The sequence below is a fragment of the Rhagoletis pomonella genome, unplaced genomic scaffold, assembly GCF_013731165.1.
Source record: "Rhagoletis pomonella isolate Grant_MI unplaced genomic scaffold, Rhpom_1.0 Rhpom_scaffold_00008, whole genome shotgun sequence".
In the NCBI taxonomy this organism is placed as follows: domain Eukaryota; kingdom Metazoa; phylum Arthropoda; class Insecta; order Diptera; family Tephritidae; genus Rhagoletis; species Rhagoletis pomonella.
Window position 1 is genome coordinate 26,904,047 of NW_023458562.1, and position 23,805 is coordinate 26,927,851.

Sequence of the window (23,805 nt, forward strand, 5' to 3'; positions counted from 1 at the left end):
CGCTTCTTCAATGCACGAAGTCTGACCCTTTTCCCACCGAAATCCTCAGTGCCGACTTTTACCACTTGAACGAAAGAGATCAAGCTACAGCGCACCAATAACTACTGTAAGCAAGCACTCCGGATTGCCATGGGATGCCTTCTGATGTCGCCAGAACACTACCTAAATAGTGAGGCCCAAAAGCTCTCAGTAATGGATCACATCATGCTCAGCAAGCGGACAAACGTTAACACCCGATCAGACATTTGCTTGTGGCGTAACCTCCACCTAGGCACGTCTGAAAGCCCCTTTACTAGAGGTTACTTCGTATAACAACCACTGCAACCGGGACTACACAGACTGGCAATTAACAGCATTCACAGAGAGACTTTAACCACCCATATAGACTCCCGTACTGTGGTACTGTGAATACCATCATACGAGTCCAATCACTACCTGTCTGGATATTGTAGCCCTCTCAACTTCTACCTATCCAGACTCAAGCCCGACATACCAACTGAGCGTCTAGCATGTGGTGACTACCGCCACGGCAGCAACCACCGCTTCCCTGTCTACCCCGTCGAAACGGAAAGTTGACTCGGAGGTTTCATTTGTTTCGAGTGTCAATCGGAACCTACTCACTAAACAACATTTGAATTCGGTGAAATGGACCATATTACCTCTGACTTCCAGTGACTCTCAAGTCTATCTACCAGCTAAGAGACGTTAGCACTACAAGGAGTCAGGGTATACCGGTATCGTCTCAGTAACAATCAATGGAGGGCTTAGCCTATACCCCGAAAGCATCCACGTCAGAAAAAATATCTTTACGAAAACAGTATGAACGGAGTATAACTATTTTCGAATGAATGAGGCAAATAGAAGCGTCAAACCGAGACAAGCGAATGATAAGGTACGTTTTCAGCCGGTGGTGCATGAATGTAATAGATGAAGTTAGTAAAGGCACTACGTCTCAAGATACTTATTTACGAGGCAAGATCGACCATTCATTGATGCGATGGAGCTATATTGAGCTTCCTAGGAAGGAATTTTAATATCCAGCGGAAAGAAGCAAGAAGAAATGGGCAACCGGTGCTGGGAAATGAGGTAAGACTGGGGCGCGGCTGGTCCATTACTCATAACACCCTTCCCTGTTTAGATTTCGCGGAAGTTGTTTGCGCTTACAAGATGATCGAAAACGAGCTGAAGCTCTCAAGAGATTTCAAGGAGAAAAACTTCATTAGAATTGACGAAACCGAGAATGGCTCACGGCGCATACTCTTCCCGACCAACAAGGCAACCGAAGCCCCTTTCATCTTTTTTGTAGAGCGTTTTCACTAAAAAGACCTGTTAAAAAAATTTTCTTCGACATATCAAAAAGGAAGAGATCGTGAGCCGGGAACTTAGAACTTAGCTTCTAACTAGCCTAAAGCTCTCAGTTTTTTATGATGCGTTTTCGAGTGAGGGGTGGATATCTTTAATGTTTTTTTCCTTTCAAAAAACAGTTCTCATTTGCATGTCTTTAACAACGTCCATGTACATCTCCTTCACTCTGCTTCGTCCGCTTTGGCACGCTCCTTATAAACTACTATCCTTGCTTTCCTCCATTGCTTCAAATTACAATTGTCATACAAATTTTCTGCTTCATAGCTTCAATTTCCATTTTTCGGCTGCATCTTCTATGCTCTTCTTTGTTTTGTTAACCCTCCTTTACATGCGCTTTTACTCCCCTTATTATTAGCTGTTGACAAATTGCGCAAATTGTTTTGACTTCTCCATTAAAAATTGTACTGCTGTCGGTTTCATATTTCCCTTCACTTTTTTTTTAGCCATTCACTTCAGTTCTCACGTCTCATTCCATTGAATGGCTTTCATTTCACTTGCCGCTTCTCTAATTCGTTCACTTCCTTTACAAATTCCTCTTAATACTTTCCTCATTTGCGCTTTGTTTTTGCCAATAATTTGTACTTTTGTAATTTAGCTCACAATTTCTAAGCTTGAGCATATTTCTGTTGACCTTCGTCCCCATAACTTTGCAGTCCCTTCTTATTTGGCATTACTTGTGGATTATACAAAATGTTTTACTCTTCATTTGTGGTTAGAATTTTGTGGCATTGCACTTTGGACTTTTGCGGTTACATGCAGATATACGTGCATACATATGTACAGCTTACGAAATTAATTATCAAATTTACAAGTGATTACAACATTTGGTTATTGAGTTTATTAGGAAGTCAAGGTAATTATTTATGAAGTTATTTGGTTAAGTGAACAAAGGAAGAGAATTACAACTTTGAATGGCAAATAAAGAGTTCTGTCATGGTTCTCAGAAGGTATTAAAGATTTTTTTGTAGATGAGTGGTAATCCTGGGACGTTAAAGGGTTAAAGCCATTTGATGTAGGGCGGATGTCCCAGGGTGGAGTGCTTGATTTCTTGACATTCTATTTTTTTATTGTTTAAAATATATTAGTCGCTTTTGCAGATAATGGAGTATAAAAAGATTGGATCAGCCTCTGAAAAGAAAATACTCAAATAATGGGGAATACAAAATTCGATTAGACGCATTTTATTTTCAGAATAAATCCAGGTACATCCCGGAGATACATACATATATTCGCCAAGCAGCTCCAAATAAATCCTTCTACTCTAAAATCATGCCAGAGATTGGTAAATGGCAGACAGCAGCTGGAAGGAAGGACGAGTGAAAGTTTACATGTATACCTATAAGCTTGTTGGAAGAGTTAGGGGCCATGTCTTCGGTGGAAAATTGTCCGTCGTATTTAAGTTAAGCGTCCAGATGACTGCAATACCTTCAGACAGATTAAGCTATCTTTAGCGACACTTCTAGGCGTGGAATTAACATCATATATAATTGTAAATAAATCAGGGAATGCTTGTCCGCTCTTTCGGACACCAAAGAATGACGTATTTATATGAGTACCAGGACATAGTCAATGGATACAGTCGACGTGGTGGCATTAAGAATTTATAGGATGAAAGTAAGTTTGATTACCTGTGGTCTACTACTAGACAAATTGGCTTTAAGTTGGCACTGGTTGTTCAAGCGCTACAAAGTCTTCCTGGTAAATTTTCGGTTTGGTAAGAGTTTTGACGGGACACTGGACACGGGAACTCATGAAGTCTAGGGTCTATCACACCTGTAGTATGTGTTCAAGAGATGATAATTTTGTATGCTTTCTAATCTTTGGCTTTCACTTATCTAGCAGACCTAAAAGGTTCTCTGATACTAACAACATCTACAAATCTACGAAACTTCGTACTTGGCACACTGCAAATTTTTTGATAGCCCAATAAGACTCAAACTGAGGAGCTCAGGGGATTTGCGTCCTCGGACGTTTTCATGTTCGCGCTTTCTCGCCCAATGGAACTGCAAACGGGTATAGCTTCACAAGTAGAAAGCAGGTTAGCCCTCACGTCCGCTGCTCTGTTGAAACCGAATTTTCGACTGAGCGACAGCTGAGTATTCAAGCTCCGGTTCTACGGTTCCATCTAGCCTCAGTACTTCACCAACTATCGCGTTAAGATCAGTTGTTTCTTCCTCGAACCGCTTACAACCCCCTTCGCTGTGCACGAAACACCTTTCGTGTGTCAACCGGAACAGTAAGCTTCTGTTTCCTCCATGTACGTGTCCCAGATCATCACGGATTCCGCCATGTTTGCGGCAGTGGTGCAGCAGCTCTCTCTTCCTCCTGAAGTTTTAACACGATTCCGTGCTCTGCCCTTCTAATTCGGTTTTTTCAACCGCGAGAGTTTCCAGTGGTTGCAAGCTCATGCCCCTGAGCGCATTTATTCCATTCGCTAGCGAAAGTGCTCACATCGGAGCTCTATCGATAAGGAATGAGTACACCAGGTTTGACATAAAAAGCCATTTGCTACTTCTTCGATCGTCAACATTTCGAAGCATTCTCTACAAGAGCCTGCTCTCGACAAAGTATCGCATAGAATACTATATAACAAGCTTGCCTGTCTGGGCTGCCACTCGTCCTTCTTGCGCTGGATAAACTCTTAATTATGTAAAAGACTTTGTTTTGTTACAATCGATAAGGCTACTTCAAGCTCTTTTGTTGCAACCTCTGGAGTTCCACAATGGAGTGTCTCAGGCCCACTTCTCTTTATACTTTTTATAAATGATATTAGCAGCTGTTTTTATGCTGCCAAATTCTTGCTTTACGTTGATGATTTTCCGTAATTAAAATCCCTATGGATGTTTTTAACCTTTAGATTGATTTAGACAAGCTTCACTAGAGGTGCCTGAATTCGCGACTTTCTTTGAATTTGAGCAAATGCTGTCACATGCTATACTCGAAGATTTTTAACATTTTGCCCACGATGATTTTGCATACAAGTTACAATATCTCAAATTGTTTCCTAAATAGTGTTAAGTAGTGAGATTAAAGATCTTGGAGTCGTTTTCGATAAGAGAGAACCTCTTTAACAAGCACATCAATTATATTACATCGAAGGCCTTCTAGGTTTTGTAAGATGTAATGCCACTAAGTTTTCAGTTTTCCGACCCATAAACCTTCAGCTTCTTTTGCTTTATAATGATTATATTTTTGTAAATAGTTTTAAGTTATTTTGTGCTAATTGTAGTTCGTAAGAATGGAAGTTCATAGACTAATGGCCTTATTCATAAAAAATAAAGTAGTCTTATAAAAGGTTTATAAATTGAAAAATATATGAAAACGTCAATTTATAAAGCTCTTTAAACCTACTTTATTTTTTATGCATAAGGCCATAAATCGATAAATGAATAAACTTCAATACTCTTTGAACGACACCGTGATACTACGTTCAAATTGGCGAGCTAAACATGTTAAATGGGCTTAAACCAATTAAATGAACAAAACATGTGCATAAACAAGTTAAATCGCATGAAGTTGTTGTTGGAAAATTTAACCAGTTAAATCATTTAACTCGTTTGATAACCAGTTCAGCGCAGAGTTGTATCAGAAAGCTTTCTGCTCCGATCAGAAAGACCCAAAAGTTTTCATTTGACGCGCCAACGTTAAAAAAATTTATATTCTGAAAAATATTAAAATTTAAAAATTATAAAAAAATATCAAAATTTTATGCATGTCTTGCCGCCAAAAAAGAGGTCAAGGCGGTAATTAGTTATTTCCCATGAGGTCTTATCGTCCACAGAGATAAATAGTGCATACGGACTAAAAATTTGGAAGTCTGTAGGTAATCCGTATGCGTTAATATCATGAAGCAGACATTCGCACAAAACAAATTGAAACACAAAAACTTGATTTTGAATATTTTTTTTCGAATTTTTATTGGTAATCAAACAACCGTCAAAGTTAACTCCATATGTTTAGTGTGGACGATTTTGTTTTCCTCTTTCATTTAACTGCCATACCTAAACAAAAGCGTTGGGCGGAGCGGTTTCTGACGCCTAGCGTTAGCGCCGAAGTGCCATGCCTAAACAAAAGCGTCAACGCTACGTCAAATGCAGAAACAACACCAACAATAAGCATAGGTTTGTTTGTGTGTAACACGAAAATGACAGTTTCGCCATTTTCTGCAGCCAACTTCAATACCTAACGCCCTGTCAAAATCGGATTTTCCAACCGCTCAGCGTTGACGCCGCGTTGTTTCGGTATGCTTCATACAAATTGTATGGGCATGAGAACTTTTTGACAGCCAGACAACGCTGACGCTTTTGTTTAGGTATGGCAGTAAGAAGTTAAATGAAAAAGAGCTTTTTGTAAAACACAATCGTCCACATTGAACATTTGGAGTTAACTTTGACGGTTGTTTGATTTCAAATAATAATTAAAAAAAAAAATATTCAAAATAAATTTTTTGTGTTTCTATTTGTTTTGTGTGAATGTCTGCTCCATGATATTAACGCACACGTATTACTTAGACACTTCAAAATGTTAAGTATGTATGCACTATTTATCTCTGCGTACGATGAGACCTCATGGGAAATAACTAATTACCGCCTTGACCTCTTTTTTGGCGGCAAGACATGCATACAATTTTGATATTTTTTGATAGTTTTTCATTCTTATTATTTTTGTGAATATAAATTTTTTGAACGTTGGCATGTCAAATGAAAGCTTTTGGCTCTTTCTGCTTGGCTGAAGCAGAAAGCTTTCTGATACAACTCTGCGCTGAACTGGTTTTCAAACGAGTTAAATGATTTAACTGGTTAAATTTTCCAACAATTGCATGCGATTTAACCTGTTTATAAACACGTTTTGTTCATTTAACTGGTTCAGGCCCTTTTAACATGTTTAACTCGTCAATTCGAACGTAGTATTATATAAGGTTTCTTTGCAGATATGTAACTTTTACTTATTAAAGTCACGATCAAAAAAGCTCCGGTGTTAGAAGTTTTCAAAAGCTTTCTGCAGATTTCATATGCACGCTTGGTGAACTAAAATACCCTCTGGTCATCCCTTCACTAAGTCACAACATAGAACTCAATGCCAATGTTCCCCATAACTATAAAGCGCAGAAATATATGTATATGAAAAGCTCGCACAAGTCATTGCATCAAAAAACACAACAACATGCGCAGTACGATCACCGTAACACTGTCACATTTTCAAATTGTAATTTTGTGGTAAACTACTTTCAAGCATTACCACCGAAGCACCACTACCACCACCTACAGCAGAGTGAGCAGATTATTGTTGCATAATTTGTGTGGAAAATGAGAAGCTTTAGTTTGCTTGAACAACATAGCAAGGGACGATGGATACATGCTTATGTATAAAGGAAACCACTTTGAAATGCATTTCACGAAGCTTGGCACAAATATTGCCACACCACAGACACTATCTGGCTGACATCACTAAAACTACAAATGCAACTAAAACTAAAACTAAAACCAAAACTAAAACTTAGTAGCAACACTACGAGTAACAAGAAGCAGCATACAACAAAAAAAGCATAAGCCAAAGTGTCCTTAACGTTGTCGCTGTTAATGCTGTTGACTGCTGTTTGCAGCTTTCTGCCTGCTGCTACTTGCAACATTGACGCATATTTGTTTGGGACTTGCCTGGCGCTTTGTAAATCTTGACACGTACACGGCGTCATGAAGTATGCTAGCATTTGTGGCAAAAATCATGCAAGCGCATACTCATATGGTTGCCACCACATATGTATGTAACTACATCGTACTTATGAAATGAGTGAATGTGAAAATGTAAACTCTGCTGCAATGTAAGTGTATTTTTGTGTCTGTAATTGTGTTGCTGTGGTATTTGCTGTTTGAATGATGATTGAATTATCAAAAAGGTTGGTTGACTTTGCGCGGCTGCTGGCGCACTAATACACCCGCACATGCGCATACAGAAATATCACATAAAGCTTAATCCCCCCTCCCCCAACGATAGGGTGCTACTTCGACTTGTGACAGCCGTTGCCAAATGTCATTCCAGACGTGATGAGCTCGCTGTGTGTCTTTGCACCGCTTTTAGGGTGTGTGCGTGCAAGTTCCACAGCCGCAGAAGTGGTCGTCGTCGTTGTCAAACTATCAGCATTTGGAAAATCTCAGCTTCACCGCCACGTACTGCTCGCATGCACATGGGTTATTGCATTCGAAGTGAACTCATAATTTTCGCTGCCACAAAACTCAGATTCCGGGGACAAATAATGGAAATGTTCACATGTTTTTACATTTATTGGTATTTTGGGTTAAAAGGATTAGCCTGCATGGAGGGTAAATAGGGTTTAGGGACACATAAGTAAATGTCTTTTCGAGATTTTCACAAAAATTGGGGTAAATGTATGCTGGGCGTGAAATGATTGCAATATGAGCGTTTATGATAATTGTAAAGTTTTTTTATGAAAGAATTCATTGAGGGTGGAGCTGGCAACGACCTCAAAGATGCCATTGACCTTCTTTCAATTACTAACTAAGTGGCATTCTTAAGCTTTGAGAGAACGTTAATTAGTAATGACGAATCATGGTAAGTTTGAAATTATCGTTTTATATATTTTTTTCTCTTAATATGAAAAAAAAATAAGTAGAAGCACTATAGGGTCCAATCTGTTTCAAAAATGTTTTTGCTTGTAGCCAATTTGCTCTTTAGCGACTAATCTTAAAGTATACGAATGACCTTTCTTAGATGTGTAGGCAACCTTTTTTTTTGATTTTAAAGATGGAAATACATACATGAATACTAAAAAGTGGCAACGCTTCGCTAAAAGTATGGGTTAAGGAATACCCAAACATATTTTGTAGGATGCTCAGAAAAAAATATTTTAATTTTTAAATAATTTTTTCAGCTAGGTGGCAACCCTATTTGCAAAAAGTTTTCCCCTTAAAATTGAGCTCTATATATGAAGATAAGTTGCTTAAAAAATTAATACCAAAAACATTTTTTAATCTTAATTTTTGTATACAGGTGGCAACCATCTCAAAAATGTGAATGTTTTAAAAATCCGCCGATCTCTGTTTCTGTGAGATCCGTATGACAAAACACTACATTAACTTATTTTATACTTCGTTAGGGATGTGCATATGCCCAGTTTTAGGGGATTAGGCGCCTTCTTTCTACTGGGCGGTTCTGATAATCGCAATCAGCAGAGTGTTATCGTTAATCATCGAGTGTTATCGTTCGAGCAGTACCCAAGCAGGGAATTCACGCTTTATAAGGGCAGGCTTAACATGCCATCCTCGGGCCTTCTGACAGGATAAAGCGACACACTTCGCTTCAAGAAGTAAGTGTCTTGGCTGGCGATAGAATGCTTAGTGATTAGGCATACTGGCAAGAGGGGGACCATTAGGTAAGTTCTCGAAGAAGTAGCGAAACCGCACATAGACACGATACTTAGAAGAACAGAAGCGGGTTGCTTCCGCTCACCAGAAAAACGGTGGCAAGTAAACGGCGTTCAAACAGGAAGTCTCTACACCACTGCAGAGGATGCGATGAAACCGCTCGGGCACCTGCATATTTAGACGAGCAAGCAAGTCAAGCTCCAAGTCGCAGGGAGTCCATATACCTCCTCAGACATTGCGGGGGAGCCATAACGAACTACCATAACCCGTATATCAACATTAAACCTAAGATAAAAGCGACCACATGTACGTCGATGATACAGGCAACCTCACCATTACATTTACCAGCACATGACGTCGCGTCCATCCAAGGTGCAGAGTATATGATTACAACAAAAGAGCTGCTGGAAGATCTGAAAATGTTGAACCTAAGGCTCGACAAATGCGGCAAGAACGATCTTGGAATCTCGCACCTCCGCGAGCCAAGAAGAGGAACCCATGCCACTAGGGAGTAACTAAGATCCCATTACGATACTGATCTTAGAACCATTGACTTGCAGTGACCAGATAGAGACCTTTCAGTTAAGAGACCCAGGGCGTGCGTTGCGCCTAGAAATGACATTGATTATAATAATTATTTCTGCATTAAGAGCGCGGTTACCCACGAACGTGTAAAAAGCGTAGCGCAGAAGTACGTAGAAACATATCAAGTTTGCTGTTGATAGAAAGGGAGATAAGCACCGTCTACGTCACGGTCAAGCGGTGGTGAGTTTTTGTTAAAACGCAGATCCCGTAATATAGATCGTGTGAGCTGATACGCTCTCCGGTTTTACGTCCGTGGGTAACTGTGCTTTTAAGAGTTTAGCACCCGAGAGATTTGGTAGCAGTCCAAGCTGCCATGATTAAGGCAGAAGAGCCAAAAATATCGTTTTTTTTTTTGTCAGAGGCCTATTTTTCGAAGGACAGCTGCATACAAACCTACTGAAGAACTTTTTTCGCCATCGTCTGAGCAACTCTTCTTTAAGACAGCAAGGAAATTAAGAAGAGAGCAAGTTAAGTTAAGTAAAGTTGTTAGCACTTTATCTTGCCCTCTTCGTCAACATTTCCAAAAGACCAAGCCTAGAAAGGGTAAAGAAAAAGGCGTGGTTGCCTTCGAAGCCGATTTTACCAGAATTTTCCAAACATTGAATCCTTTACTTCTGAATGTAACTTAAAAAGCTCACTTCTCCACCGTCAAATGTGTGAAAATCTGCGAATAAGCAAAAATAGCAATAACAGTCACACCTGTTTAGACGAAATTTCGCTAAGTCTTGTCCCCTCTCCGCTGATGCATAAAAGCTCATATGAAAAAATTTCATGGCTAGCCATCCAACTAAATCATTTGGACGATTCGAGGGGCAGATCTTCATGACTGACTCTTACGCTGGGAAACTCCAGTAAGTAGCAAGAGAAGAAAAGAAGAACCCTTTCGGTTGGAAAAAGTGCCAGTGCGGCGTAAATTGTGCACTTAACAAGTGTTTATTGCTGATTATTGTTGTTCTTGTTTTTGCTTTGCTGTTGTACTACACGGAGCTTATTGTTGTTGGCTTGCGCATTTCATGGTCAGTTCAACTGTGTCTCGCAAATCAAATGCAAGCAAGGCAGCACACAAACAAGCTGAACAACTGAAAAGTGAACATACATTGAATTTTTAGTCCTGACAACAACAACAACTGCAAATGCCGACATGAATACATACACAAACATACATACATATGTAGATTAAAACGTGCAATTGTTTCAGGGAGCTTATGTGCATAAGTATGCGAGTAAGTGCATATGCGAGTAAATGTGAATATTTTCTCCGCAAATGCCGGGGCGCAAAGGCAGAAATGTAATGGTTAGGCAAATACAAATAAAAAGCCGTCATCAGCCTGCCATATTGGAGTGTAAAATTAAAGCGACTTGCAGGCAGATGGGGCCAACAGACGCAGCAAGCTACAGCAGCAGACTGGGCAATGGGCTTTTGTTTGGAGAAATGGTATTCGACAAATACTTGTAGGTATTTATGAATTACCACGGGGAGGATGAATAAAACCCTGTAAAGTAGAGGCATTTTACTAGGATACGCTGGAGGCATTTGCATACTCAAGTGCAATGAATTTACAAATCCATGTGTATAAGTGTTTGTTAATGTGTTGAAATGTTCCATAAAGGCTAGCTAAAATGGCACGTGAGACAATAAGTGGACAGTGGAAAAATCTCTGCATCGTAGTCAACTAGCAGGACACGTGACTTCTAACTACTCGTACTTTATGTAAGCCTAAGGAAATAAATGCGTGCTAATGTTTATATGTACGTACATATGTATGCATTTCCATATATGTAAAGTTCCACCTCAGTCTGTTGTACCGAATGCTACAGAGTTATGCTGATAATTTTGATGCTCTTACTCAGATGGTTGTCTTAATCGAGCCAGTCTCAATATTTGCATATCCTGGGAATTCTGGTGTAAAAATTATGACTCAGGACATGGTAAATTTTTGTTCCAAATTTTAGCTAATTCAGCCGATTCTGTATAAAGAACAACTTATCTTTCGTAGATAGTCGCTTTGGAAGGAAATTTCAGGTCAAAATTCCAGATCGAGATGTCTGGTCAAAAGGTTTACCAGAACTAGATTCCAGATATGTACACTGGCACCCAGACGGATCAAATATGGAGGGCAGAGCAGAAAAGTGTGTCTTCGGGCCGGGGACCAAACTTGTCAGACCGAACCTTGAGCAAAATTTAAAAGCATGTTTCTAGTTATTTTTTCAGCTAGCCGAGCAACCGTTTCCAACAGGACGATCACCTCCAGGCTCGTCAAGGACAGCAAGGAACACGGTATTACTATGCTGGTAACCACGACACTGCAGGGTCGTAGGTAACGAGGCTGCCGACGAATTGGCAAGGGAAGGCTCATCGTCTGTATTTGTGAGGCCGGAATAGTTATGCGGATTCAGTTGCTCCTCCTCGCTCCTCGTGGGTAAACTCAGAACGCTGTAAATAGTGGGGCGTTAGATTGGCCAGACTTTTTGGTTATCCTTTCGCTATGAAAAATATACATCTTTTGAACAGAGTCGATGGAAAGTTGCTTATTGGCTACTTGACGGGTCATAATCACTTGCGCTCTCAAATGCGCTGGATTGCTCTTTCCACAGAGAAGTTTTTGCCTTGAAAACGAGGAGACGCCGGAGAATATTGTGATTGTCCGGCATCGGTCAGACTAAGGTTGCAATGCAACCATATTCAAATATTTTTTTTACCTCATTTATTAAGTTGATTTTGAATTTCTAAACAGGTGGCAACCTTCGTCAAAATTATTGTTGAAATAAACCTTTTTTAAAACCCTGGTTTGACAGCCATATTAAAATAATTGTTTTAGCTTGTTAGTTAAATTAATTTTAAACTTCTAAGGAGGTGGCAAACTTCATAAAAAATATTTCACTTTCTAACCTATATTAAAATTTCTATTAAACTTATTTTTTAAACTAATTATTAATTTATAAACAGGTGGCAACTCTTTTCGGAAACAATTAAGAAATGAAGCTTACTTAGCCCTCTTTCCTTTGACACACACAATAAAATATTTCATTTAACTTGTTAATTAATTTGATCTTGATTTTCCAAACAGGTGGCAACCCTCTTAAAATATTTTCCGAAATGAAGATTTCTCAGACCTCTCGCTGTTTTGATGCACATATAAAATATCTCATCAAACTCGTTGATAACATTTATTTTGAACTCTAACACAAGTGGCAACCCTCTTAAAATTGGTTCTACGTCTTGGGAGCTCATTTCTTAGAGTTTCAGTAAGGTTTATTCTCTAAGAACCTTCCTACGACCGTAGAGATCTTAGAGATCTTACATAAAATGTTCTTATATGCCAGAAGCAGACACCTTTATTGCATATTTTCATACGCTACACACGACCTGGGAATGTGATATTAAATAGAGTACCTATAAAAGCAGAAAATTCAATTAGAAAGAAAAACACGATTTGCTCATATGAATGAATGAATAAAAATAAGTTGCTTTTCAATTTAATGCGCAATAAGCTGCCAACCATACAGCCTGGTAGAACTAGGGTAAAAATAAGCCGCAAAGTATGCGATGAAATGAACAAAAGTAGTGGTATTGCGCAGGCAGTATTTGAGTGCAAAAGGAGACTTGTTTTTAAATGTTTACGTAGGAAGAAATAAAATCGAGGAAAAGCTTGTGAATACCTAAATTGATGGAGAGCGGAGGAGTTGGTGGAACTGCAAGCTGAACGCAGGGATGTTTTGATAACTGCACGGCAAAGCAAAGCTATGCGAAAGCTATTTTCAAGCATCATTGGAGAAGTCTTGAAGCTGATTGACTGACAAGTTATAGGTAGGTAGGTGCAATATCGTAGGTAGAGGAGGCAGGTTGTTTAACACAGGCAACTTCGTCTACAGTTTCTGTTGCATACTTTGCTGCTCTGTTTACTACTCCCTCTTTTATTTTTTGCTATATGTATTCAATTTCGTTACTAGCATTTGTCTACTTGGATAGTTGCATTACAATTTGTCAACTGCAATGGTGTATAAAAAAAGTTGCCTGCTTACCGATAGACAAAAAGGAGAAGCAGAATCTGTGAAAGGGAGCTTTCTTAACAAATTTTCCAATAAATAAAATGAAATCAGCTTAACTGCAGTGAAAAGAAGTCAAGCGGCGTACCAAGCAAACAAGATGGCGAGTAAGTATTCCGAACAGCTCAACGCAGCTCAATAACACAGGAATGCGCTTGGCAACTTGTGGTCGCTGCGGTGTCAGTAGAAATTATTGACAAGAAAAGCAGAAAGACAGAAAAAAGTCTACTTAAAATCAGAAGCATGGGAAGGAGAGCAATCCAAGTAAATTGGCGGTGGAAAGTGCCTTCATTTTCAAACAATTTTAAGTAGATTAGCACAATAGAGTGTGAGAAAGTGTTTTTAAAGAAAATGTTCAGGTGCACAAAGGCTGGCTTTGAGGAATTGATCCCTAAAAGCCTCCTTATCCAATTATCATGACAATGGTGGCGATACATTTATATATATCGATAACGATAACGATAAATATAAAAATAATGATAATAATATCGATAAATATGTACATTGATTTAAAAAATCGATATAAATACACATAACAACATAAACGACAATATCGATGACGACTGCAACACCGATTATGACATACATATTGATAAATATAAAATTTCCTTGGTAATCTGCATTGCTCTTAATGATCTTTTTATTTAAATTCTGAACATATTCGTACTTTTTTTATTGAAGCATAACCTACTGTACGCTCAGTCAAGGAAAACAAAGTAGTCCTGAGGGTCAGGTTTTAAGAGATTAAAATTTTTCTAAAAACCGACTGAAATAATTTGCATAAAATGCACTTTCCCTAAGCAAATTAAGTTAAAAAATTCTGGTAAATACAAACTCCAGAAATAATTAGCAACTTTGGAACGTAGCAATGTTGTGGGGTCCTTTTAGAACTAGTTACATAGTAATTTGGCAAACGGAAATCATTAAAAACGAACAAAAAATTCACTGTGTTCAATCCACAGAGCACATAAAGCCAGCTAATTTAGAGTACATATACATTTAGTCAGGCAGCAACGCTTACAGGTTGTCTACCGCCATGCGAATCTCAAAATGCAATCACGCTCAGCACGTCACTCTTTGTGGACGATCCACCGTTACCGAGAACCACTGTTCTTTACCGAGAACCCCTAATGCTCCATCAGCATTCACTATTACAGAGAACCACTGGACGACCCATTTTCCCATCTACCGGTCGCCACCAGTTCATCCACAATACAAGTAATCATCGGCCGGCCCAGTAGTACATTTACTGATCGCCATCAGCGCTCTCGCCATTACTGCCGAAATTCGCCAATACTGAATACAGACCAGAGTCATCGATTGTCTACCAATACCAACTTCATTTGTATCACAGTTGCTAAGAGTGGCCAACACCAACCGCTGTCGCTACCGAGATCGCGACTATTTATTGCCTCGTTTATTGCCAATATGGTTCTGATTCTCAGCCCGTTCATCCCTCGGCAGTCTCTCAACCCTTTCTTGTGGGACGCCACACGACCTATACTCGCCTCTAAATTGACTGAGTATTACCTGAGCCTTTGACCAAGTCAATCTGATACTTTCAACCGCTTTTAAGCCACCTTAAAGGATCGTTCGTCTCTAGAATGTCTCAGCAACTCTTTGTCGAGACTTTCTTAGCCAAACTGTGTCAGAACTTTCTGTGAAAATACTTTTCTTTCTCGAATGTAAACCTTACCTAGCATCACGATGACTAGAAAAAATGCTGAAAAGACATACTTTGGCCGAAAAATAGTATTTTCCTATGTGATCCTTTTTTGATTTGCCACCATTTATTTTAAAGAGATTATTTATTTATTTATTTAGGCAATGAATACAATAAAAATTCTTATAGGCTAAGTAGAAAATAGTTTGACATTATTAATACATAATAAGAAAAAATAAAGCTACTTATAAAAAAGATTCAGAGAATTCCTAAAGCGATTTTTTGAAGTTGAAAAATCGATATCAACATATTTATAAATTCCGTTGAATTCAATTAAGGCTCTAGTGATGGGAGCATTTCGTGCATATAGACTCTGAGCAGGGTAGAGGTCTGGCAGGTATATTAAAGAAAATGCTCTCAAGGAGTACGGGACAGTCTACAATACCACAGACTAGTCAGATCAAAAACAAAAGATAAAGAGAAGATGATCTCCTACTTTGCAAGGATTTTAAGTTTATCAACAGGCATCTCGATTCATAGGAAGTAAAACCGTAAGAAATTTTTTTGGATCCGCTCAATCCTAGCAATATAACACGCATAATAAGGAGACCAGATAAAGGACGCGTATTCAAGCCTGGAGCGTACAAAAAAGTTTCAGTGTATACGGGTCGGTGAATTCCCTACCATGGCGCCTTACAAAAGCAAGCATGGAATACGATTTTGTAATAATAAAATTTATATGATTAGCGAATGTAAACTTTGAGTCAAAAATTACTCCAAGGTCCTTAATTTCATTTAAACGCTGTAGTGGCGACATGGAAATATGATAAGAGCTCTGAATAATATTACAACGTTTAGCATAGGTAACATAAAAGCATTTATTTGTATTCAACGAAAGACGATTTTTTATGCACCAATTGTTAACATTATCGATATCGTTTTGCATAAATTGAGAATGGAGAGAGTTACTGATCGGAGCATAAATCTTAAGATCATCCGCGTAAAGCAGAAACTTTGACGAGGAGAAACATGTACAGATATCGTTAATAAACAAGGTAAAAAGCAATGGACCCAGGATGCTACCTTGCGGGACTCCTGAGCGTGCAACAAAAGGCAGAGACCTAACATTGTCGAAAACAACCATGCAACGACGATTGTGTAAGTACGATGAAATCCAGCTCAGGAAAACTGAGTAGAAACCGATGCAGGCTAACTTCTTTAACAGGATACTATAGGACACCCTATCGAAAGCCTTAGAAAAATCAGTATAGACCGTGTCAACCTGAAGCGCTGATTGGAAAGCAGTTATGCAGTCATCTGAAAACACTGCTAAATTTGATACCGTTGAGCGGCCCGGTATAAAGCCATGCTGCTGCGGACATATTGAATTCTTAGCAGCAGACAAAAGCTTGTCTTGGACAATGTACTCAAAAAGTTTTGACGTGGCAGAAAGTTTTGAAATGGGTCTGTAGTTGCTGATATGGTTTTTGTTACCACTTTTAAAAATGGGAGTGATGAACGCTAATTTCCAATTGTCTACAGAAGTGCCCGACGATAAGGATTTATTAAAAATTTCCAATAATAAATATTTCCCTTGCTAAATCAATTTGGCTTAGCTATGTTTCACTATTTTACAGTCCGTTATAAGCAGTTCTGTTCTTAATTTACCTAAACTATTTGTGATGCCGACAGCAATTTAATCGGTAAGCTTTTTAGAGGCCGTTCTAAACTTATGCTCGGTCATCCACCATTACAGGTAGTTTTTAGTGTTCCTTTTTACTATGTCACTGCTCCTATTGAGAGAAATTTTTGAATCCTTCGGAAATTTCCAACTTTCTTGGTTTACACGAAAAGTTAGGCTATCTTACGTGTGTCGAGAAAACTTTTGCCCTATTTGTTTTATTTACATATCAGGTTTATATCTATCTCTCTATCGAATTCTATTAAAGTATTTATAAAGTCCAAAGCGAATTTCACAGCGAAGCACCAGCGCTGAGCACCTAACTCATCAGCTTTAATTTCCTTATTTTCTTACTTACTTTTGCAAGTTTTCAACGGCATATTTCCTTACACTTCCTAATTTTGTTGCTTTTTTATTTAGTTGATTTATTTTACTCATCGCTATTGCAACTTGAAGCAGCCTTGTCAATTGCTTTTCGCACTTTCTACAATCTATGCACAATCACCAGCATAGAAAGGCGTATCGCTTCCAATTTCCGTCAACGCTGTGCGAAAGCTGAGTGAAAGCATTTGTGGAGCGGAAGATAAAAAATGCTCAACTAAGAAGAGCACAAACATACACGTATTTATTTACTAATTTTTGAAGAAAAAAGCACACGAAATTTTAAGAGTCTGAATAAACAAAAATAAAGAAAAAAAAAAAATTGTCTAGGTGATGACTTGTGTGTGCATGCAATTTCTTTACCTCGTCTCTATTTTACCAATAAATTTTCTTGTGTCAAAGTTTCTTGGGCGAAAAATGCAGCCTTTTGCTGTGAAAAGTTCATCAAACTGCTTGAGTGAGTATCAATGGCTGCGACAGCGCCTGAAAGTGTGCAGCAGTGATTGCGTATATAGGATGACACTTTTGCTTACTTCGGTTTTCTTCTTCTCATTTTCCTATACTTCTCAACACTTTTCACACGCTTGCACCTTGTTGATTATTTTCGCGCATTTTCTTTGCCTTACATTGAACATTACATGAATTTGCGTTGCATCTAAGCTGCAGCTAAAGGAAAATTACTTGTGGGGTTAGGCAGCTGCGATCTGTGCGATGCGCACAAAGTAAAGCAGCCAGCTAGAATGCGCACACTTATATATATAATATGTCTTCTCTAGTTGCAACCTACAACCAGCTGACATTGATGGCTTTTCACATTACGTGCCCAACGTGGCAACTACTGGAGTTGTACTGCATATATTGAGGCGCAGCACTAAGCCGCTAAAAGTATGCACGTATTGGGATAGGTGAAGTGAAAATATCGAAATTAAGTGCAGGTTAAGTTTGCTTTAATGACTGAAAAATTAAGAGTAGGAATATTTGCTACAAGTTTCGACAAGAACGTCTACGATTTTTTAACTTAAGACTTTTAGGGCTGGTTTCTCCAAATCAAATTAACTTGGGATTTTCTCCTGAATAAGAACATGGGGTTAAAGTATAAAAAAGTATAAAAGTTTTCGAAATATATGGAAAATAAATTTTTTTGAGTTCTGAAAAAGTGCACCCCCACCATCCAGAAATTACTCTAACATAAATATAAATATAAATTACATATGAAACAGACTTTTGGCGCGCTAGAACTTAGGCTCATACCACTGTGCGGCGGCAAGGTTAAATACTAACCGGTTTCAAAATAAAAATGCAGGTATACTTATTTTCCATTTTTTATAATTTCGCGGGTGGCAGCAGGAAAGCTCAAAAAAAAATTTATTTTACCATCTATTTTTGGACCACCCTAATCTACATAAGACACTGAGATTGAAGCTTTTAGATCTGGAAAATTGATATGCCTTGGTGAGTTCTCCAGCCTTACTTAATCAAAACGCTAGGGATTCTGTGAAATGCGCCTAGAGTTAAATTTTTTTTTTCAGTAGTCATATAGCCCTTATACTGCCATAATGTCTGGCAGGAAATCAAAATTCTTATCTGCATATTTAAAATGGCCTCCGTAATAAAAAATCTGGGTTCAAGTTAATTTTTCGCTTTTTTAACACACCTTATATCAACTTAAACAATTTTTCTAATATTGTATGGTCAAAAGTTTATACTACCTGCTTATTTTTGCTTCAATCTAATCTCAAGTATTTATCTGAATTGCCTGTTAGCCATCAACACTCACTATACAAAGTATGCAAACACATGTTTTGAGCAAATTCGTGTAAGCCTCATACCCAGTAAACGAGCACCAATATACTAACTTCAGCAAAAACAACCCAAAAAAAAGGAGTACTTATACAAGAAAACATGCCACTAACAGCCACAAAACATCGACAACTCCAATGCTTACGTAGTACTCGTATGCTCAACCAACGTTAAGCAGGAATAATGTGCTAAGTAAGAAGGCATATAATAGTTAGGAGAACACACAAGCGCCGAGACTATGAGCCAAAATAGGAGGGTACAAGTAAGAGGAGTATATTGAAGAGCAACTTTAAAACCATTGCATAACTCAAGGGATTACAAGTAACTCAAACTCAAACTGAAACGAGCAAGCAAACAAGCAATAACATGGCAAAAAACAACAACACAAACAACATTAAGAAAAACATACTTAATGCAATAGCACCACATTCGCTTGCTATGTAGTACTTATGCTGCAGGTTGACAGACTCATTGAGTTTACCTTAAAGGTGGTCATGGTAGGAGTGCATAGCATACACTTAGGCGCATAAGCAAGCAAGCGGCTGAAGTAATGAAGTGGTGCGATGGGGTGTGCGTTAGTGTGCGCAACGATTTGTAAACTGCAGCGAGTGGGAGTGAGAAGTAGTGCTGCCAGTTGAAAGAAAAACAGGCAACGTTTTCTACTATAACTTAAGTATCGCAAAACATTCTCCAACCGGTGATGGGCACCGCCTTGCCCGCGGGCAAAGCTCTTTTAAGCTTTCTATACTTTAGTACAGGCGCATCCAGAGTAAAAGCTCTCTCTGCCCATCGCTGCTATAAAACAATGATGACCTAAAGTTTGTAAATGTGCTGAGCTCTTTTAAGCTTTATATACACTAAAGTATATAGATCAGTAAGAGTCAAAACACATTCGCTGGAAAAGCTGTTTAAAGCTTTGCATTAGCTGTATACGAACGCGCAAATTAAAAGCTATTTTCGTTTCTTATAGACAAGCATATGTACACTATATAAGACTAGGACATTTTGATACAGACGGGCACGTGATTAAAGCTCTCACTCGGTCATGGAATAAGTAAACTTTGCAGAACTTTATACGGATTTATATAGACCAAATCATATTCCGCGGGAGAAGCTTTTTAAAGCATTCTATACATTTTATATGAAGGGTCAGAATAAAAGCTCTCTCAATTTTGCTTTGCCCATTAGCCATATTAATTTTTTTCATATAAAAACCAGAAAAGCTCTAGGATATCATCTATCGTTTTCAAAATTCATTTAAACCTTCGGCCCATCAAAAAAATCCACATATGGCAATACTGCTGAGAAACAATACTGAGTGCGTGGAGTTGTAGGATAGTGAGAGCAACATACACCCCGTCGAAAAGGAGTAGTTGCTTGGGTTGTGGCACACGTAATGCGTTGGTGTGAGTCTTGACTACGGCCAAGTTCGTGACAGTATGCGATACGAATTGCTGGTAGCTTTAGTTGGCTTACCTAACGGGTTTGATTACTTTAGTTTGGCATGCGGTAGGTGAGGAAAGAAAGGAGTTGCCGCATATTTATACTTAAGTACAAGTAGTTTTCGTTCAATGCGCTTCGATTTACGTAAAACTTCAACAGCTGCTGGCGGGATGCACATACAAACATATGTATGTATGTATGTAGAATGCGGGATACGAGTGCGTTTGTGTGAATATTTGTATTTGCCTAGGCTCATGTAGTGATGTGTCTGCTTGCCTCTGTTTGCTATGTACTTACATAAATTTATATGTACAACTTTGTGTAGATATAATGGACGCTTTTGCTATGATTGCGGATCCATGTCTCGCCGGTAATGCACTTAATCGAATAATTTTCAAGTTCGACAAACATTTTCAATGTCGATTATGCTGCATGTTAGAGGTAGAGTGGGGAGAGAGAGGTGCACAAAACTAAACGATGGAAATAGGGGCGAAGGAAGTAAAAAAGGTAAGCATACGACACTCAAACTGAAGCTGGTGCACGACGCGCCGGTGTGTTTGCGACTAACAAACGCGTTGCGGATTAAGCTTGTGAATTTAAATGTGCAAAGCAATGAGCCAAGAATGATGATGACGATGATAAGGGCAGAGTTAGAGAAATGAAGAAGGAGTGGAAGCTTAAGCGGCCTTGCACGGTTATGTACTATGTATATTGACGGCAATACAATGACTCGCAACTTCGTATGTATGTATGTAGGTATGTATATACATATGTATGCACAGAGCATTCTTTTTTTACTTGTAGTATTTGAGTATTCATTATACGCTTGGAGAACTTTTGCCAAAGCGAAAATGCGCGCCAAACGCATTTGAATGCAGAGCCAAAGGAAGACGGGTATGCAAGAAGCGCAGGGCTGGGAAAAATGTGGAGAACAAAAAAAGTGAGCTAACGTCGCACAAGCTCGTAAACTAATGGATTAAAGAAGTCTGTAGGGAATTGTGCTAAGAAGAGAAAGAAGAAGACAGCTGTAGCTGGCAGCGAAAGAAAAGACTTTTAAAAATGAGCTAAGGTAGAGCGTTTGACTGCTGTCCGCGTACGCTGGGCAAGAACAAAAAAGCAATACAATTTATACACTGCCGGGAAATAGTTATCGAACTCAAAGAAAAGCTGGAAATACAACAACGTTTAATGAAAATACCGCCAATTGCATCGATATGCCGTCATTTCGTCAACAAAAGTCGAAGGCAAAGTGGGACCATTTTTTTTAACCCTTTCCCAGTCCAAGTTGGTAATCTACTTTGTCTCTCTGCTACTTAATTTTTATTTTACCTACGTCTTCTGCCATCACATCAGCTTGCTCAGCCTGGTTTCTCTACTACCTCTGCTTGCCCTTGCCGCTACTTTTAGCTTCCGTCCTCGCACTCTCTTGCTACTTTGCTTTGCTTGAACCCACCCACTTATTCGTACCACCCAACGCATGTCTATGCTTTTCATTGTCATTTTGCACGTAAAGTTTGCGCAAATCCCAACGTCTTTTCTTTTGCGGCAATTTAATGCCCACGTTCGTTTGCCGGCTCATCACCTCCTTTAGCTCATTGCCGCGTGCTTTTAGCTTTTACGCGCTTTTTGGCTTAAAGTGATTAAAGATTTACTGCAGAAAGCTTCAAGTAAATATGTACGTGTATTTGTGTGAACACATACTTTTGGAGTAGACGACATTTTTGCGGTACGAGGGCGAGTACTCAAGACGTGATGTTGAAAATGTGTCGCAGGCATTTAAATATCATAAAGTGAATGGCTGCTGCTGGGCAAAGTAGCACAGAATATTAAAAAATTGCCACACACTGCACAAGTAAAAGAAAATTAAACTGAACCACACTTCAGACGAGTCGCAGATATGATTTAAGCTTATACTCATTTGATTCTTTCTTAGGATTAAATTCCAAACCCTGTAAGGAACGACGAAAGAGACATCAATGGCTATTGCGGTGATCCTATCGGAAGCCCTGTACTCCGAAATATTCCCAAAGAGCTTTCACTCAAATGCTGCTGAATGACAGCCTTCGGCCCACTATAAATTTGGGCAATCCCGGTTACGAAGACCCGAAAAGTGCTCACTACGCTTGGTTGTAGTTTTTCTAGGTAGAGGCTAATGTGTTTCCTTCTACTGTACCCTTACTAGGTTATTTCGCCACAAAATATTCAGACTCCACGACATGAAGAACTAAGTTGTAAAGTGACACATATGGCAAAAACTGCCTAATGAGTGGTCTGGTGACCTTCTTCCGACTTAGGCTTCTCAGGATGTCACAATGGGGATATATGAAAGCAGAATTGAATTTTCAACGAGCACCGCTGTCGCAGTTCCAGGGGCGAAGAGGAAATCGAGAATGTCGAACACTTGCTCTACCACTTTGTAGCCTTAGCTGAACTAAGACGATGATGTTTCCACCATTAGTTTTCCGACGATTTGTCAGAGTTAGGATTGACGAATTTATGTGATCTACACCGCTTAAAAAATTTGTCCTACAGAGATATTGTAAAAATCTTATATTTTCTCAATTAAACATGCTTTGAGGAGACAAAGCTAGCCCTAAGTGAACACAATGCATCTATGGGCGTTTCTCAACCAAATTCTAAGATAGAGTGTTCTTGAGCCATTTTCTGAGATAAGGCGTTTTCGAACCGGCGGCCGAGATATGTCGTTCTTCCACTCAGCCGTCGGTGTGCTATGTATTATATATAAGCATTTGTGTTAAATTATAAAAATAGGTCATAAAGCTTTTCCACTACTCACCCCATCACCGTAGCTCAAACTCTGCTCACTAGATTCCTCGCCGCCATGCAGTTCAGCCTCGGCAGCAATTGCTTTCGCTTGCACAGCTCTGCCGCCTCCATGATATTTCATTTTCGGATGATGTATGACTTGTTCAACTAATAATTTCGTTTTCTGACCACCATAGCTACCTTCTCCACTTTCAGCACCTTTACCAGCGCCTTTTAAGCCGTGGTAGTTGGGTGAGAGCCCGTATTCGACAAACGAGTGTGGCAACGGCGCTTTTGGCTCAACCTTAATGGCGACATATTGCTTGGCAGCAGGTATAGCAATGCGATGTACCGAGCTATGGCCTTCTGACTCGCCGCTGCCGGTGCTATCAGCAGCCGCCTTTTGTTCACCTGCAGGTGCTTGCTCCACGATTGGTATGTACTCTTTTGACTTGGCCATGCCGATTAGACGTCCATGTATGCCACCGCCGCCATGCGCTTGCAACTGCTGCTGTTTCACCTTGGCAAGCGGTGGATATTCGTGGGGGAAAACTATGGGTGCTGTATTGCCGTGTGCGCCATGGCCTTCCCCGAGCTGCAACTTCTTGCGCTGCATCTTCAATTTATTCTGCATTTCCTTGGCCAACAAGTAGGTGAGACCGTGTATTTGATCCTCAGTCGATTTTCCGACTAGC

At 39.2% G+C, this 23,805-nt stretch overlaps 1 protein-coding gene across 1 annotated transcript in view; it reads right to left on the minus strand.

Moving 5' to 3' along the window:
* The window catches only part of LOC118745242, an 88,465-nt gene that overhangs the window by 18,446 nt on the left and 46,214 nt on the right, over positions 1 to 23,805 (minus strand). The window contains exon 6 of the mRNA XM_036478769.1: positions 23,142 to 23,805. This exon is cut by the window's right edge and continues 3 nt beyond it. Coding sequence (XP_036334662.1) covers positions 23,142 to 23,805 — 664 coding nt within the window. The remainder of the gene's footprint in view (positions 1 to 23,141) is intronic.